At 40.0% G+C, this 17,890-nt stretch overlaps 2 protein-coding genes and 1 long non-coding RNA gene across 8 annotated transcripts in view; 1 reads left to right on the forward strand and 2 right to left on the reverse strand.

The window, feature by feature from the left end:
• baz2a (bromodomain adjacent to zinc finger domain, 2A) overlaps window positions 1-738 on the reverse strand; it is a 30,332-nt gene extending 29,594 nt beyond the window's left edge. For 5 of the 6 annotated variants that reach the window (XM_080764559.1, XM_080764557.1, XM_080764558.1 and 2 more), the window contains exon 1: window positions 583-738. The gene's annotated coding sequence lies outside the window, so the exon portion shown is untranslated. The remainder of the gene's footprint in view (window positions 1-582) is intronic. The other variant, XM_080764555.1, reaches the window with a different exon arrangement.
• Window positions 739-6,534: 5,796 nt separating this feature from the next.
• On the reverse strand, window positions 6,535-14,200 carry ptges3b (prostaglandin E synthase 3b (cytosolic)). The gene is made up of 8 exons (XM_080763814.1): window positions 14,008-14,200; window positions 11,490-11,603; window positions 11,298-11,367; window positions 10,902-11,000; window positions 10,652-10,741; window positions 9,975-10,031; window positions 9,295-9,322; window positions 6,535-7,864 (listed from the first exon to the last, which is right to left on the reverse strand). Coding segments are annotated over exons 1-8 (480 nt in total). The 5' UTR covers window positions 14,010-14,200; the 3' UTR covers window positions 6,535-7,844.
• Window positions 14,201-15,545: 1,345 nt separating this feature from the next.
• LOC308316143 lies at window positions 15,546-17,804 on the forward strand. The gene is made up of 2 exons (XR_013964124.1): window positions 15,546-16,365; window positions 16,539-17,804. It is a non-coding gene; the product is annotated as an uncharacterized lncRNA (long non-coding RNA).
• The last annotated feature ends 86 nt before the right edge of the window (window positions 17,805-17,890 follow it).

A 17,890-nucleotide genomic window follows, 5' to 3' on the forward strand; every position in this document is an offset into this window, starting at 1 on the left:
AAACATCGAGCCGAATCACAACAACAGGCGTTGTCTCCAAGGTTATTTAGCTCCAATCAACAAACATGATGGTGATCACACCCCTATACATCTCACACACACACACACACACACACACGTAGCCCCCGGACTCAGCGGACTGATGGCGATGCTGCTAGCTAGCAGGAGGGCTAAAACAGTTCCATCAGTTAACTGCGTGGCTAACAGAGCTAGCCAACAGACCCAGTCCCATTAATTAGCTGTGTGGCTAACAGCTAGCTAACAGAACCCCAGGTTGCAGGTACAGTGGAACCACCAACCACGCTTGTCTGAAAATGAGATGCAGACACTCACGCATACATCACACAGAGATCCGTGTCTGGTCATTTTGGGGTAATTGACTTGATTAGTACATTAATTGGGATCTCTAATTACGAGTCTAATTAAGTCGCAGTCATCATCAACACGCCTTTTGTTCACGAGCTAGCTAACAGCCCAGATGAAGTTACATTGTTGTTTACGGTGCAGAGCATCCTCCTCCACCACCACTATCACACACTCCACTCAAAGTTTGGCTGAAATTGGAATTAAAACCGGTCTAACCTTTCGGATCTCGGATTCCAAGGACGCAGTTAGCTTTAGATCTCCGACAGAGATCTGAAGATGGCACGGCGATGAATAGTAAACAACTATTCGCTAACCTTTGGGTTTTAAATTAGCAAACATGGCTGGTGCGTGCTCCTCCGTCCAGTACAACCATTGATGATCATCACACAGACACACACACAGAACGCTAGAGAGCACCGTCAAGTTGCACAACAAGCGTCAACACTAACACACACATATCCGGTCATAGTGGATGGATATACTGGACTTCATAATAAAAGTCAATGTTTTCTTTAAATAAAAAACATTTATAAATACTCAAAATCAATCACAATCACACTTTCTGAGACTGACTAAGTTCACACACTTTATTAGTCCGCAATGTAGTGAATCATATAATGCGCAGCCCGGACATTTTTTATATTTAAACCTGCCACAGAAGTACCTCAGTAAAGTTCAATCCAATCTTTAAACAGTTGTCTTCATCGCCTCATCTGTGGACAGGTACTACTACTACCAGTAGGCTGTCCGACCACTACCTGTCCACAGTCAGAAGTAAGGAACTGTCGTGACGGTGACCTTGACCTTGAATAGATAAAGCTTGAGACTGCCATAGTTTTGAGGGTAGGCCTATATACCCTCAAAACATATGTTGTGTGGGTGGAGAGGTTCTTTTGGGTTTGCATCTTGATGTTACACAGTACACGCACACACACACACACACACACACACACACACACACACACACACACACACACACACACACACACACACTGCAGGTGGTCAATGCTCTTTGGCCACTCAGAATAGCCAAATGGCATTGATCACACCTCCAGGTCTTAAGTTAAGTAATAAGACCTGGTACTTATAAGACATGCAAAATTCAGCCCTTTATCTCTCACGATGAGACGTTTTCTCAATGCCTTGGGTTGGTGGCCCACATATAACCCACAGTCTGTAATGAGTACCTGTCTGCCTTTGAATATGACTCCTGATTCCATTGCAAGCTCATCTCTGAAGGACCAATAGGCTCAGGTCTTTTGGCAGGTGTTTGATGTGGTACATCACTTCTTTGAGTGCATTGAGCCTTGAGATCCTTGACAGTTTCAGTACGGAGAGCATCCTGTTTCTCAGGATGCTCCTCAATCTTTGTATCAACTCCGTCGATGCGCTCATCTAGCTCTAATGCGGCTGCCACAATGGTTTTCTGGGTTTGGCAGCCGGGTGAGGGTGTCTGCCATGACCATTTGGGTTCCTGGTCAGTACGTGAGTTCATATAGTTGTATCCTTGTGTCCTTTATCAGCATGCTCAGGAGTCGTGGTGGTGCAGCATGCAGCGGTTTTGCACACATGGTGACAAGTCGTTCTCCGCTCCCTCCATTGGCTCCCGGTCGCTGCCCGCACAGAATACAAAACTCTGATGCTGGCATTCAAAGCAACCAAAGGCATGGCTCCCCCATATCTCACAAGTATGATCCCTACAAACCCTCAAGCACACTCAGATCAGCCAACGCAGGGAAGCTGGAGGTACCTTCACTAAAAACGCCGGGACAACACTCCACACGTCCCAAACTCTTCTCCCTTCTGGCTCCAAAACTATGGAATGCACTTCCCATCACAGTCAGAACTGCAGCCTCACTCCCAATCTTCCGCCGTAGTCTGAAAACCCACCTCTTCAGACTCCACCATGGCCCGTAGCACTTGCCCTAGCCTAGCCCCTTAGATAGCTATTTATGTCGACTTAGATAGCACTAGAATTGCATTTTATGTAGTCATAGCACTTTATAGTACACATGTATATTGTATAATATATAATATAGTATGTATAGTTGACATAGATACTCCACTATTACGTTCTTAGTTTATACACGATTCATGATAACTACTTTTTATATATGTGATGTATGACATGCTTTGTTTTTGCTTACATGTAAGTCGCTCTGGATCAAGAGCGTCTGCTAAATGCCTAAATTGTAAATTGTTTGTGGTCTGTTACCACAAGAAACGATTTCCCATACAGGTAAGTGTGGTATCTCTGCATCCCATACATGATGGCTAGCATCTCTCGTTCTATGTTGCTGTATCTCAACTGGTAGTCACTGGTCAGTCAGTGTTTTTGAGCCAAGGCAATGGGATCTGTTGTTCTGCACCAAATATCCACTGGTAGATGAAATGCTCAATGCCTGTGTCTAGCCATGCAGTCCCACAAAAGATGCAAAAGTCACTGTTCAGATGAGTGGACGAGATGTCGAGATCCTGACAGTGCTGTCTTTGTGTTGTTCGTATTTATTTGTTATGTGAAAGAAATAATGGAATGCTCACACGCTCAAACACGCTGTGGTATACACAATGGCTAATAAAGGAATCTGAATCTGACAGACAACAAGCCACAGTACACCGGGCAGACCTTACAAAAGTTTGGTCACAAGCTTGCCACATTATCCAAAGAGCAACAGGTTAATTGAAAGGCATGTGAGACACATCATATCAATTGTGTCAAAAACTCTGGAACAAGGAGGCAATCTACAGATGCCATGGTATATTGGGATTATTACAAGTCAGAGCATCACCCATCGTCATCGACAGACCCAGAGTTTGGGAGACCTGTCACCAGCTGCTGCCAAATCGAGCAGACGCAGGCACGGAGGAGCATTCACCTGGAACAGAGAACAGAGGACATGAAAGAGCACCACGACCGCAGCTGCCACAGAGAACTGCCCCCACTCTGCACCGGACAGCACTGTGACTGTGACGAACAAAGACAGAGGAACTAACGTTGTACAAAAGTGAGCCAACAAGCTATGGCAACAAGGCCGGACAGTGCAGGATCCACAGATGCAGAGGAACATAAAACAGACCCACTTTGCTGAGTCACCGCTTCAAGATGACACTCACGAGGGTCACCGTGACCCACCGGAGACACCTACGATGCCACCCTGTGACACACAAGATGTGCGAGGGTTATAAACAGACCAGCACACTATAAAGACTATCATGTGTAGATTCAGAATAACACCAGGAGGAAAAGTCTTACCCTGGAGACTCTGTTGCTTTATTATTGTCTTGAAGGTTGAATGTTAAAACACAATCACGCTCATGTGAAGTGAGGGGCGCAGCGAGGGCAGTATTTATATCAGCTCATTTCAGAAAGCCATGCATTGGAGGGGCTATAGCAATAGCACCCCTAAAAAAAATTGTGATTGTGATTTCAGGACACTGTAGTAGACAAGTAGTGCGAGACATTTGCACTCCTTGTTGATGTGATTCCAGTTGACATGCATGACATTAAGGAAAGTTATGCATTTTGTTGAAAGTCTGTTTGGGGCACTATACAGCTTAACAGGAGGGATGTAGTGATATGCAGTAGGAAACTATACCTCAGTAAAGTTCAGTCTAGTCTATAAACAGTTGACTTCATTGCCTCAATAATATTTCAAGCCATACGAGAATAACATGGAAACCATTAATTAAATTATTATTACAAATTAAATACAGAATATAAAACAATATAATCCAAATTGAGGTAGTAAAGAATAGATATTTTTGGAGCCATTGTCATTGACTGTGTTAAACAGTGTTGTAAATTTGCGTATGTGAAATGTTTTCCCTCAACATGATGACCATTTAAACTGGTTCCCAAATTCCCCATCTTCAATTAATATGAAAAAGGCCTACGGTATTGCAATGTTTCCCCCACCAAATATGGTGAACGCCATCCATAGCAATGCAATTACTTACTTATTCTTAATGGTTCTCAAAGTGGGACCCCACTTTGAGTCAAGTCAATCTACAAGCTTACAACAGGTCGCATTGTGAGCTTGTAGATCAGCTATTTTTGAAGATAAAAATTTTGAATATTGTGTAAAAGTATATTTTTCAATATAATTATAATTAAAAAAGTGAAACTTCTTGAAAATTCTATATTCATTCTCTAAATATTACAATATTACACAAGACCACTACAAAAAATATATGTGCACGCACACACGCACGCGCGCACACACACACACACACACACACACACACACACACACACACACACACACACACACACACACGCACGCACGCGCGCACACACAGAAATTATTCATTTGGAAAGTATGTTAATTTATGCACTCAATACTTGGTCTGGGCTACTTCTGAACACATTTCTTCATGAATGAAGCGTAGCATGGCAGTCATCAGCCGGTGGCACTGTTGAGTGTCATATGAAACCTGTGCCATATGCAGCCTTAAGCTCATCTGTTGGGTCTGGTCTGGTGTCTCTCATCTTCCTCTTGTCAATACAACATAGATTCTCTGTGGGGTTCAGGTCAGACCAGTTGGCTGGGCAGTACACCGGTTACTTAATACTAGTAGTTTTGGCACTGTGGGCAGGCACAGCCATCTGCCCTGAGATTTTAGAGCACTTTGTGCTTGCCTATAGACATTTATGGAGATGCTGATTTCCCTTTGCGTCATGAGGAATGAATCCCAAGGAATCCAGGGAAAAGGACATTTTAGATTTCACGGCCTACAGTTCCAGTTATAAGGCGAAATGTGAAGCGGGCTGTTATAGCACCACAATGAGGCCGAATGATGTAATTATTTATTACATTAATTTTAATAATAATTCTGAACCACTAATAAATTGAATAAACAGCATTACATTGGTTAAATAGAAAAAAAGGTTTCGTTATCCTCTCCATAATGTAATGGTCAATGTCTGTGTAATACAGAGGAGAGGAGTAGCGACATGTCTACAGACAAACATTCCCTAAATCATGTTATATATTATTATTTTGAGTGGTCTCATGTAATAATAATATATGTTGAGATTTAGATTGTCATGAGCTGTATGCCATAAAATATCAAGATTAAAACAAAATAGCTTTTGAATATTTCACTGAATTGCACAATGAATCCATAATATATGAAAGTTTTACTTTCTTATTACAGAAGAAAACGAACTTTTAGGATCTGTATGGTGTACAGAGAAAAGTATAGAGCCCTGGGGCTGGGGGATTTAATTGGTTAACTCTGTAAAACCCGGATTAATTTCTACTTGCAAAAAAACGATCTCAACCTTACTTTTTACTACTTATTATTATTATATTTGTTTTGTGCAGATTGTATGCATTTATAATATTTATTAAAATAATAATACATTAATAATTTACATTTGGGGGATATCTTTCACAATAATCAATAAAACATGTTCTAGACATTATAATGATCACAAAAAACATATATTTGTTATTTTACTTACTTTTAATATTAGGGTTAAAGGTCAAAGGTCATAGGATAAAAAAAGGTTAAAAATTGTCCAGAGATTTGTGTGAATTTCAGCCTGTGGGGGGTATTTATATGCAAATATCAGCACCAATGGCATTGCAATGAACATCAATGACATTTAGGTGAAAAAATGACATTAAAAAAAGGTTTTAAAATGTTATTTTGCAACGCTGGGTGTTACAGGGTCCAACTGGTTACTCATACTGATGTTTCACAACCCAAAAGTTAATCATTTGAATTTTGACCACACTCAAATGTGTCCATCAGTGCAATGATTTTCAAACTTTTTTAATTTGAAGGAACACCTGTTTCGGTTTGGTACAGTATGAATGATTATGGCCTAATCGCCTAATGCATTTTGTACTTGAGTTATAGCATGTCTATTTGGCTCCATTTCCACATCCTCAGAGACCAGTAGAGGGGGGTAAGGGTCCATTTTTACAGTTACAAACCTGTAAGGGTCCATAACTATTAATACTTTAGCTGGGGACCCAATGGTACTCCCACAAACGGCCTTAGGGGCCCTGGACTCCAATTTGAGAACCAATGCATTAGGGTGTTCACAAATGCATCTGTAATTTAGAATTCTGAAAACTGTCCGGGTATATATCAAGCAAAATTACAAAACCATAAAAAAAAACCCACTTTGAAATAAAACAAATTAGACCTTTAAAATGAGTCTTAGACAGTTTATTATAAAGATGTAGACAATAAAAAAAGAATTTTCACTGTAATTCACCATTGAAGTTTTCAGCCTGTGATAACCAGTCAGGTTGAAATACACAATAACTATGCTTATACTGGTCTCCCCTTAAAATTTGTTTTTGACAGTGCAAATATAATTTGGTCATTTCACGTTGCCATATTCTCCAACATTCCCTTCCCAACAACACCAACAAGAGAGGATCTGTAGATGAATTACCACGATTTTAAATAAATTGAAAAACCAAACAAAAAACACACAAAAACTGGATGTTGAGGCCCAGACAGACATCAAGCTTCCTTTTACCACATGATCCCTACATACTTTTTTGTGCGATTCGCAAAAATAGCCGATCTACATGCTCAAGATGAGGCATGATGTTATGCAGTGAGCTTAGACAATGTTCGAACATTTGGGTTTTTTTCCCCCACCAATGACAAAATAGGGAAACCAGGGTCAAACTGCTTAATTGCCTGTGAAATGTATTATCATAGTTCTGCCATTTCATGAGTGACAATGTTAGGTCAGCATGGAGCAACTGCTGCACTAAAACCGTATGAGATGGTTCAAATAATGCATCATGAACAGCAAGAAGCCGATGGTTGAGACTATGCGTGTTTGCCTGCAAGAATTCCAGAATATTCCAATTTACAAACTTAGACATTTGACAAGTAGATAGATACACAAATGGAAAATGTTTAAGTTGGAAGGCTAAACTACAGAAACACAGACCAGTGTCTTGGATATCTAATATGCGCCACATGGAAGGCTTAAGAGGAACCAACTCAGAAAAGGCATTTTCTGAGGTACATAGCTAGTGTCTTCTTAAATCATAGTCATTAAAACAAACATTAAACCTTTGTTAACTAAGCTATTAACATTGGGAGGTGGTGTAAAACAAATGCACTTTTTCCTTTTAAGTTGCAAACATTTTTTTTTCTCTTCACATGTATTGCTCAGTTGAGGATGACTATACATTTTTTTTTCCCAACAAATAATGTGTGCTTAGTTGTAATAATTAACAGTAAAACAGGATACCAAAAAGGTGCAGTACTGCAAATGGAAGTGGAGATAGCTGCTCTGTACAATACTATGCATATCAACCTTCAGTGGACTGATCAGTAAAGAGTTCTGGAGCTTAGGCTATGGATTTAAATATGGCTACCAACTCATATGTACAGGTTTGTTATTTCATCACTGCCTTCAATTTCAAGATATACAGTTTTTTTATGATTCCTCCCGTCTTCCGTTCTTGCATTTCTCCTTCTACCCTTGCAGTCTTCTATTCCAAATCTGGCATTTCTGGAAAAAAGTGACAAGAGAAAGATCTCTTTAGAATGACACAATTAATTTATCCTAAAATAAGGATAATAGTATAATATTAGTAATTCAGCACACATGAAAGAAAACAAAGGTTGTCTGCTCAGTTCACACTGGAGTGATTTTACACTTTATTCATCAAATAAATGCCTTTGCAGACAGTCCTGCAAAATCCTGTACCGTCCCGCAAGAAACTGGATGTAGCACACAGTATGTGCTTCATATGAACTCATATCTTATGGCTAAATGCAGAGGAGAATGTAATTTAATTTAATTTAAAAACGTTACTAGTCCCGACAGCTATGTGCATAATACACCTAGAGTCAAGCAGTAAGTCATGTGGAGCCTACTGTGTCGCTGTCCGTGGTGCTGTAATGGGGGTTCATACTTAGTTTAGAGTCTAACCTTAACCCATGTCTAACCAATGACTAGTCTAAACTTTAGACTAGTCATTGGTTAGACATGGGTTAAGGTTAGGTTTAGGTGTGCTGCCCCGTGGGAAGTTAGGTTTAGGGTGAGGGTTTGAGATAGGTTGTAGTTGTAGGACTAATGACTGGTCTAAACCAAAAACTGTCTAAACTAAGTACTGCACCCCTGTAATGGCCATCTGTCTCAGCGATTATGTTCACCAGTGTGGCTTGACAACTCGGGACTGTGCTAGTCGAGATACAAGGCCATCGGCTGTTCGGCATGGCCATTCGCTAGCATATCGGCTTGCTAGGGGTGTCTCACAAGACTCAAGGCCACACTGTCAGCACACCTGCCTTGCTGCCAGTGACGTAAGTCATGGTATATCTTCATTCAGTTGAGGCGGAAACCAAATGTTCTGCCCCACAAAGGGAATATATCGTCTCTGTCGGGAGGAAACCTCAATATGTCCAAAACGGTTACTTATCAGTCAGGATTCAAATTAAAAAATCACACCTGTGTGAAGTGAGGGACGCTAATATATTAAAGTCTAACTCATGTTGATTATGTGATGTAAAACAAACTGTGCCAACACAAACATTCACCGACATTAACAATAAAGAGACAATATCGTAATGAGGCACATTATGACATACATTTTCTCTTCATCGTCAATGGCGTTCACAAAACAAACATTGAACTAAAGACAAACATTAAACCTGTGTATAGGAGGGGCTGGCGCCCCTCGAAATAAGCAAAAGTAGCAGATCGACAAGTTCAAAAGCTTTCGAGCTTGCACATCTTCCACTTGATGCTTTTGTGTGACAGACACTGTAGCATCAACCACTTATATCCATATAAATATGGATATAAGTGGTTTCTGCCCGACCATATCATTTTTTCCATGGACTCATAAAGTTCCCTCAGACTTCACAAAGTTAACTCAAAGTTGGCCCAAACCGCTTAACTCCTTTACACAGCTAATAAAAAGTAAAAATACTTACTCTCATCATCACTATCTGCAGACTCATCCTAAGAAACGAGATAAGCAAAGCATATAGTTAAACATAAGCTTACTATATTTGAACACAAGACACAATCAGACTTGTACTACCTACTGAGATTTGATAACATACTGTACACTGCAAATACTGTACTGCTTGCCGGAAATAATGGATTTGGATAAATATGATAAATAAATGAGTAAAACAATATATGAATAGGATAAGAATAGGTAGAATAGGATAAAAACAAGTGTTTTGTACAGCATGACTTTTCCATGCTTTTTAAAGTAACCGGAATATGGCGGAGGCACTGGTTGTTACTATGGGACTCAATGGGAGTTTCGCCTCATTATATAGAATCTCTTTGCTACAATGTGGCGTCACTCAAGGCTGCGGGGGACGGGCGATGGGATGTTTCCATCCACGGATGTAAGAGGGAACAATAACCTTCCAAAAACTGGATTTGGCTCATTTTAAGAAGAACAAAGTAATAAGCACGTGTGTGCACTTTGGTTCCGTATGTAGGCTGTCTAACATGTGAGTTAGACATAAATTACCGGATTAAATTACATTAAACAGATTTTTACGTTACGGCACAAGCGGGGGGTGGAGAATAAAACGGAATTTCACGTTCCAGGCATTAATACGGTTACGTTTTAGAGATTAAAAAGGTTTCTTACATCTTCAGCACCATCTAGATCAGGTAGGTCATCTTCACCCCCCATGGTGTTCATCATCTGTAATAGTAATAAATAATTAGTTAAATTCCACCATGACTGTCCCAAACTGTTTTAAAGAAAAAGTGTAACCACTTTATAACCCGTTACAGCCGTAACCATAAACCATGTTTACAACATATTTACAACATGAAAACTCTGTCACTTAAACCCACTCCCCACCCTGCTGTGTGCACCAAACTACATGGCCAGGTGCTCCTTTGAGTAAAAATAATAATGTGCACCCCTGCCTATACTCTTCTCAGTACAGAAATGTTGGCTTCAGCAGACTCAGAAGAACGAAAGTCTGTGTCAATCATCATCGAAGAGTCCGAATACCTACAGTACATCCAAATATGCCAGACCAAGCAGACTGACAATTCAAGCTGTGCCAATCAACCCCGTTCTGGGTGAGCATGATTAGTTTGCAATTGGGAAAATAATCAAGGCTGCATTTGACTTCTAGTTTAAAGATTAAAGATTTGTTTATTGGGCTTTTTATGCCTTTATTGATAGGGAACAGTAGACAGACAGGCCGTCGGGCTCTGGAGTCGAACCCACGGCATGCCGTCCGACTGCCTTGGCAGCCTAGGTGCCCAGACGGTTGAGCTAACCATCCAGGCCTGACTTCTAGTACTTACATCTGAGAACTGGTCAAAGTTGCCAAGCTCTTCATCGGAATCATCCTCCCAGTCTTTCCAATTGTTAAAGTCAACACTGAGCCAAGTTAACTGTGGGCAAAAAGAAGTTCATTTGGAGGATTTCTCAATCACATTCCAACATCACAAAAACAGGAATATCCCTCTTTTAACACTGAAGTAAACAATGGTCCCATTCCTTCCCCAAAAAACCGACATTTTGTGTCAACTTGTGGACACTTGTGTGACTGACCTTAGCCTTTTCTTTTGTTAGCCTCGGCCATGGTTTCCCAGGTTCTGCTTTTCGTAAACAGCACAACACTGAACGATCTGTACGTTTATGTTTGCATTCCTGCGTTTGAGGGAAGAATGACATTCAATAGTAATATCTAATGAGACATAAAACAATAATGAATAAACAATTGAGTGCTAAGAATCAGCTTAACCCAGAAAAACCTGATGCCGATTCTACAAATTCTTTCAAAGATTAGTTCTCAAACTTTTTCATAATTCAAAATGATTCAAGATTTCACTTTCAAGATTTAAAAAAAGTGAGCATATATATATATATATCTGCTATTTTTTAATAAAGCGCATCTGTGTCAACTAAAATGACAGATGATTTTGCGGTTTCAATAGGCGAACTTACCTTTTGATCAATGGCTTCAAAAAGGTCTACTTCATTTGCATGTTTGACTTGATCAGTTCCTCCAAGACAGCTGTTGGAGAAAGCATGTGACACTAAATGAACAGCTAGTATTTATGCAAAGGAAAAGGAAATTACCAATAGGAACCACAATTGTGGAACAAGCAATTTTTTTTGTATTTGCAGAAAACCCACCTGAATTCAAACTTTGCTTTGTCAAAGTTGATCTTGAGATCCTTGCTGTCTGAAATGCAAAACTCAATGAAGACAGAGTCCCTCCTATCGTACCACTTGGCAGTTGCTGGATGCCTACAAGATAAAGAGAACGCAGTGACATTAACACTTTAATAAACCTCGCCACAATTTCACCTTCTACAAGAATACCACAGACTAAAAACAGTCCACACTATTGATCCATAATGTATAAATGATAGATAAGGGTTCAAGACAACGAGGCCTTTTCGTGGAGGGGTCAGAATGAAATTTGGACTGTGGTACGCATACTAGTCAAATTATGTTATGAATTGTAAAAAACAAACATAACAAAAAAGTGAATTAATCATGTAAGCTACATTCATACAGAATGCTAGTGCCAATGACAATAGCCCCTTACGCCAGGGCTCCACTCGCGTTTGGATGTCAAAAAATTAACCGGGGCGAATTGGTGACGCCGTCCTAACGCAACACGCAGGGTATCGTCGCAGTGGAGCACCCTTCATTGAATAAAAAGGGAACATTCCCTGCGTTGACACTTGACAGACACCCACTGGCTGCAGTGGAGTCCCAGCATTACAGTTACAGCGTTACGGTTTCTAATGTTTCTAAATTCTTCAATTAAACTCAACAATTAATTGAAAATTCTGGGGTTCTATCATTGATTGGTTTTCTGTGAATGTAATGCTGTCTGCACAGCCCAGAAATGCACTTGTGGGTCGGTTAAAAAGTCCCCCCACCTTGGTAGCCACAAAAACGTCTCTGCTTTTGCATGTGATGTGACAGACAAGACAAGTGCACTTCATTTAATTTTATTCTTCCTCATAAAAGATGCCATTTTGTATATCAGCTAAATGTATGTGTATTGAGGAATATTAAGATACTATTTTCTTTTTAAATGCCACTTATGAACTAACTGGTTAGTCGATCGATAAGGTTATCAATTAACCACTAATGAATTGACCGATAATTTGCATCCCTAACTAAAAGGGAATACATGATACAGACCACCTGTACAGGACAGGTGCGGGCTGGTCATTAGACAATGCCTTGCCATCAAAAACCATATGTATCGGGTTGCTATACAACAGCATCCAATTACACAGAATGCTTTGATGACAAGATGGCACCAAAAATAAAGGAAAGATCTATAAAGGAAAGATCTTCGCATTTTCAACTGCAAACTACTTCAATTTTAACAGTAAACAGACCTCACAATTCACATTTCTCACACCCATGTCATGGTCAAATAGCTAACATTACCTGCAGAGGTTTCACTTTCAATACTGTAGTGTACAACATGATTCAAGGACACACACATGTCCATCTCACGGTCTTGTTTGAAAGCTTACATTATTTTACTGAATTAAAGTGGGCGCATTTTCAAATCACGTTCGTGACATTGCATATCAATTCTAGCATACCTGTGTAGAGTGCAACCAGATATTTCCTTATAAGATAAAGCTTTAATAATCCCCCTAGGGAAGTGTGGGTCTCATAGCAGCAACAGCAGTAAAATGAAACTCAGCAGAGGTATTCAACAAGGAACATTTATTAATACTAGGCAATATTAATATGAGAGATATATATATAATAAATATACAGATAATATGCACCAGATCTAAATTGCTAGCGGTCTGTGGCCTTACTAGCCAGGCAAATCCTCTTAGAAGATATAGCATGCATGAAGCAATCAGGGCCACACACACTCAGGCACTACATATATACACCCCCCTCCTCCTAACTTTGCTAATGTTAGCTGCCCGGCTTGCAGATTTAATGTTATATAGCAGTTAAAATGTAACCTATGGACGGTTTCCCACACTCCTAACGTTAGTTGTAGACCCAGAAGGGGAACCACTGCTAACCTGAAAAGGGAGGAAGAAAGAATCCCAATGAATGAATTAGTGGTGGCTGGCTAGCTAGCTAGTCAAAGCTGATAAGTAACGCTAGCTGCTAGCCACCCTCCATATGAGCCATGCGGTTGCACCTGATCCATCCATGCCATTATAGAAGTCACGTTAGCAGCAATGTTGATCAACTTAACGTTTTACTCATCTGTCTGGCTAAGGTCAAGACGTGAACGACAATAATACATACACGCGTTCAATGGCAATTAATTACCAGAACAGAAAGGCGGTTATTCCGTGTCTTTGGTGTTTTATTCCAATAAATCAGGTTACAAACCTAGCTTGGCTATCGAGCTAACCGTTAGCTTACATTGGAGTAGCTAGCTAGGGGCAACAAGGCCATTACATCCCGCGAGTCCCGCCTTTGGTCAAATATCATTATGGCATCATTATATCATCATAATAAAACTATTTCAGACCAAGGAGGGAAGAAAGGCGTCTACGCCGTTGAAATTACGTCATTTCTGAGTTAGGATAAAATGTGCCCTTTTTTAAACGTTAGCGTTAATTGCTACTAAACTAAGGAAGGCTGGAGTTTTTTTGCGTCTCTTCTCCCAACATTACGCAAAAACAAACAAAAACATGCTTACATGATGTCTCGGGTTGTGCGTAAATTTTCTTTTCCCCCCCTACAGACACAACAAGGCTTCTTTCTTTCTGACAACTATTCTAAATGATGGTTAAATTTCAGTTCCACGTTATTCGGCGCAAAGGGCTCCAATGGACGGTGTGTGTGTGTGCGGTGATCCTAGTGGAGTAGTACACTCTCTCGTCTCCGCGTGCGTGCGTAGACTGCGTACCCTATGTGCGTACCGCCCTTAGAGTATGGTACCGCCCCGACGTGTCTGACGCAGATAGCGCGCCGACCCTCTGGACTCTTCTAGAGCGTTCAATCCGAAAACTCGGATCAACAAGCCCACAGCGTGTCGCGCACGCTACGCGCTGTGGGTTGTAGATCTTATTTTCGGCGCGCGGCCCCGTCCTACGGCGCATTGTATGCGCGTTCAGCTGGTAACATGGCCGTCTCTATCAACGCCCCGCCCTGTGGTTTCTATGGTGACGATACTGCACAGACTGGAAGAGATGAGAAGTCTGGGCACATTCATTCTTACAAAATGTGAAAAAGTATTAAGAATAAAAGTATGCTTTGGAAAATGGTCTGAAATTATGTAAAGCAATAGGATACATGATGTGATACCTTGCCAACAATAACAGAAAACACTATAGCCCTGAGGCTCCAGTCAATCAGGGTTTAAATGGTTAATGTCTACAATACACATAGCACAATCAAGCTGGTACGAGTTTAGGTGCATAAGGTTGGTCACAAAGCTGGTAGCACTTCGGTGGGTCCATAAATCAGCCGCAGCCTTGCACATGAGATAGTTAGACGCAAAAGAGTCAGCGCAGAGCACACTGTACATGAGATAAAGTGAAAACAGAGGTTAAAAATACTCTATGAGTTAAACCAGTACCAGAGTAGTCTAACTTTGGTACTATAGTCCACAAAGGGCTTTCACAGGTAAATCCACATGGGAAAGTGGGTGGTCAGCCTGATGACAGACGGTGGTCAGGCCTTGTTCAACTGATGGTGGAAATATTCAAATATTCCTGATGTGACTGCAGTGAAACATACATTATACTGTACCAGGCAAGCAGGTCAGATGTGAAAAAAGCCACTGTACAAGGCAGTGAAAACGGCAGTAAAATTAACACATAGCCTATATACAACACAATTAGCTTTATACAGTAGGAAAAACTCTAGTTAAAAGACATTTTAATAAACATGAGTTTTATAAAGTTTGAAAATAGGTATCTAGTACTAGCTAGTAGCTACCACATTTAAAACTCTTTCAACTATTTTTCCCAAATCCAAATGCATTGTCCTGGGTGCAATTTCAGGGGGTCTTCAAACAAATGAAGCTTGAGTGCTTGACAAATAGTCACTATAATTAAATTCAGTTGATGTTACAATACACTCATACACATAAAGTCTATCAGTGAATATTCAAACATGTATCATCAGAACCTGATGAATATATTTTAGTTTGATAGGCGTTGGTCATGGTCATATTGTTGCCTTGCTCAAAATAAAATAAATCTTTATTTTTATTCCATTTCTGCTGTTATACAATTCTGACAATTACATTTTACAATGTTAAAGTAGGCCTAAAGGGCTTTTCCTGGTACAAAGACACAAAACACCCATTCATTTGTTTTTTTAATTTTGTCTCTCCAAGCTTTAACTGTGATTTTTTTTCTTTGAAAGATACTTGAAATAAAGCCATAAACCTTAGGATACTGGGACATAATTATACCATAAAGACTGATCATATTTCTCAGTATCATTCATTCAGGTGATTGATGATCTCACATATCATGCCATTAGAAATGCTTAGAACTGAATGTTCTGACTGAGCACTGACAAGACTACAACTTCAGAATGCAGCAGCCAGTTTGAACAAAAACCAAGATGAGAAACACATCACTCCAGTTTTAGCATCTTTACACTGGCTCCCACGAACCTTTAGGACTGATTTTAAAATCATTTTGTATTTAAGGCACTGATTGTTTAGCACCCTCATAAATGTACGATTGCCTGCCCGAATAAGTTCCAACCATAGACTGTAAAGGTCATCTAGTGCTGGCCTCCTCGATGCGGCACAAAATAAATATTAAAAAAACGTTTATGGGCCAATCTCCCATGACAGGCAACGACCATGCAAACTCAAGACTCACTTTTTATTCCTTTGTTGGTTTCAATTTTATAGTGTTCTTGCCATTTTCTTTGAATTTGTTTTTGAATCTGGTTTAATGTTATTTCTCTTTTGACCTTTTCATGTAAAGCGCTTTGAGCTGCATTAGATGTCATGAAAGGTGCTATACAAATAGTTTATAATTACACAAGTGGCCACTGTGGAAATTACACACACACAGGTATATTACCCCAAGTGGGAGGCGGTCTTTTTTCCGACACCCTTTTAGCCGACAGGACAATGGTCCGACAATTTCGGACTATTGTCTGAAATACCGTCTTTTTACTCCAACAGTTCGACACATTAGACAGACAGAAGTTCTGGCAATAGTCCGACAAACCGTAGGTTAGACAGGTACCCGCCACAAGTGTGTTGTTCATCACTGTCACTGTCTAAGCACACTAAGCAGGACCAGTCCAACAGCACGAGGGCGCTATGGTGTGAGCACTGGAAGTGTGTATTATTTCAAATATTAAACCATTTGACTCTGATTATAACTGAGGATATACTGTATAGACACCATGCACAAATGCAAACAAAAGGAAAGGGTTTAGTGGATTTACTGGATTCTGTACAAATGTCGTTCCTCTAGGTTCCATTAGGTCTGGAGGAAAATTGTGTTAATACACAATATAATACACAATTCTGGGGTGAGTGGTCTTGACTTGAGTGTGCAGATGGACCCTTCTTGGATAATCCATGTGAATGCTGGGAACGAGATTTTATTTTAAGGTGGAAATTTAGCAAAGTAAAAATATAAAGCCTCCTAAAAATGTCTTTAGTACCGAATACCATTTGAAGATCTGGATTTAGTCCAGGTTTTCTTCCTAAGAAAAATAAAATCAATAGGAAATATCCATTTTCATATATTTTTTAAAGCAGTAGTTATAGCAGTAGGGCCATTCATCATATGAGTCACAGACCACCATTTGATACGATTTAGCCATTTTGTTGGATAAGATTGTCCACAATTCAGCTGAGGACCACCTGGAATACTTTCAAGGACCACGGCACCAGTTGAGAACCAGTTTATAAGTACTGGTTTGGGTGATGTCCTGCAACGAATCAATGGTTTGCGTTTGTTCATGGGTTAAAATTAGCTCCTCCTGAGCCTCCTAAATCAATGGGAAGGATATTTTGAATGATCAATCTAGTCCCCGTTTTTCTTGCCCATCTTTGGCGATACATCATGGCAAGGCAACTACAAAACCCAAATCTCTACCAAAGTGGTCTAGCCCTTTAAAAATAGGGTAAGTGATATCTTGGTTTAAGCAAAGTTCTTTGGGAAAAGGTTTATGTTTAGAACTATACAAGTGATTGCTCAATAACTGTAATAATAATAATACTCCCAGTCTATCGTCATCTAACGGAACAGAAATGTTCAGGTGGGTTGCCAATTTCAGCCAATCAGAAAAGAGTACACATTTATCACCATTATCACTTGTTTATCCTGTATGAGTTATCTCCTGATTTGATCAGCATAGACTGAAAATGCAACTTGTTTTTAAACGAGCTGGGGGGGGGGGGGGGGGGGGGGGGAGGGGCGCACCCCGTTACTTCATATCATATTCAGATCATGCATAAAGAAAATCACTTAATGCACCTTAAAGATTACTTGAAATTTTCAAAGATTCCTCAATATTTGAAGAAATGTACACAGATAATATAACATCCTCACCCCTTAAATATACTTACCATTGCAGGACCAACATAGGCCATT

Source organism: Protomyctophum bolini (assembly GCF_963924005.1).
Source record: "Protomyctophum bolini genome assembly, chromosome: 5".
Classification (NCBI taxonomy): domain Eukaryota; kingdom Metazoa; phylum Chordata; class Actinopteri; order Myctophiformes; family Myctophidae; genus Protomyctophum; species Protomyctophum bolini.

Excerpts from the sequence above, each read along its gene's own strand:
- ptges3b (XM_080763814.1), bottom strand. Across the intron at positions 11,368-11,489 it reads AAAGCAAAGTTTGAATTCAG|CTGTCTTGGAGGAACTGATC; the intron begins GTGGGTTTTCTG and ends TTTCTCCAACAG. Across the intron at positions 10,742-10,901 it reads TAACAAAAGAAAAGGCTAAG|TTAACTTGGCTCAGTGTTGA; the intron begins GTCAGTCACACA and ends TTTTGCCCACAG.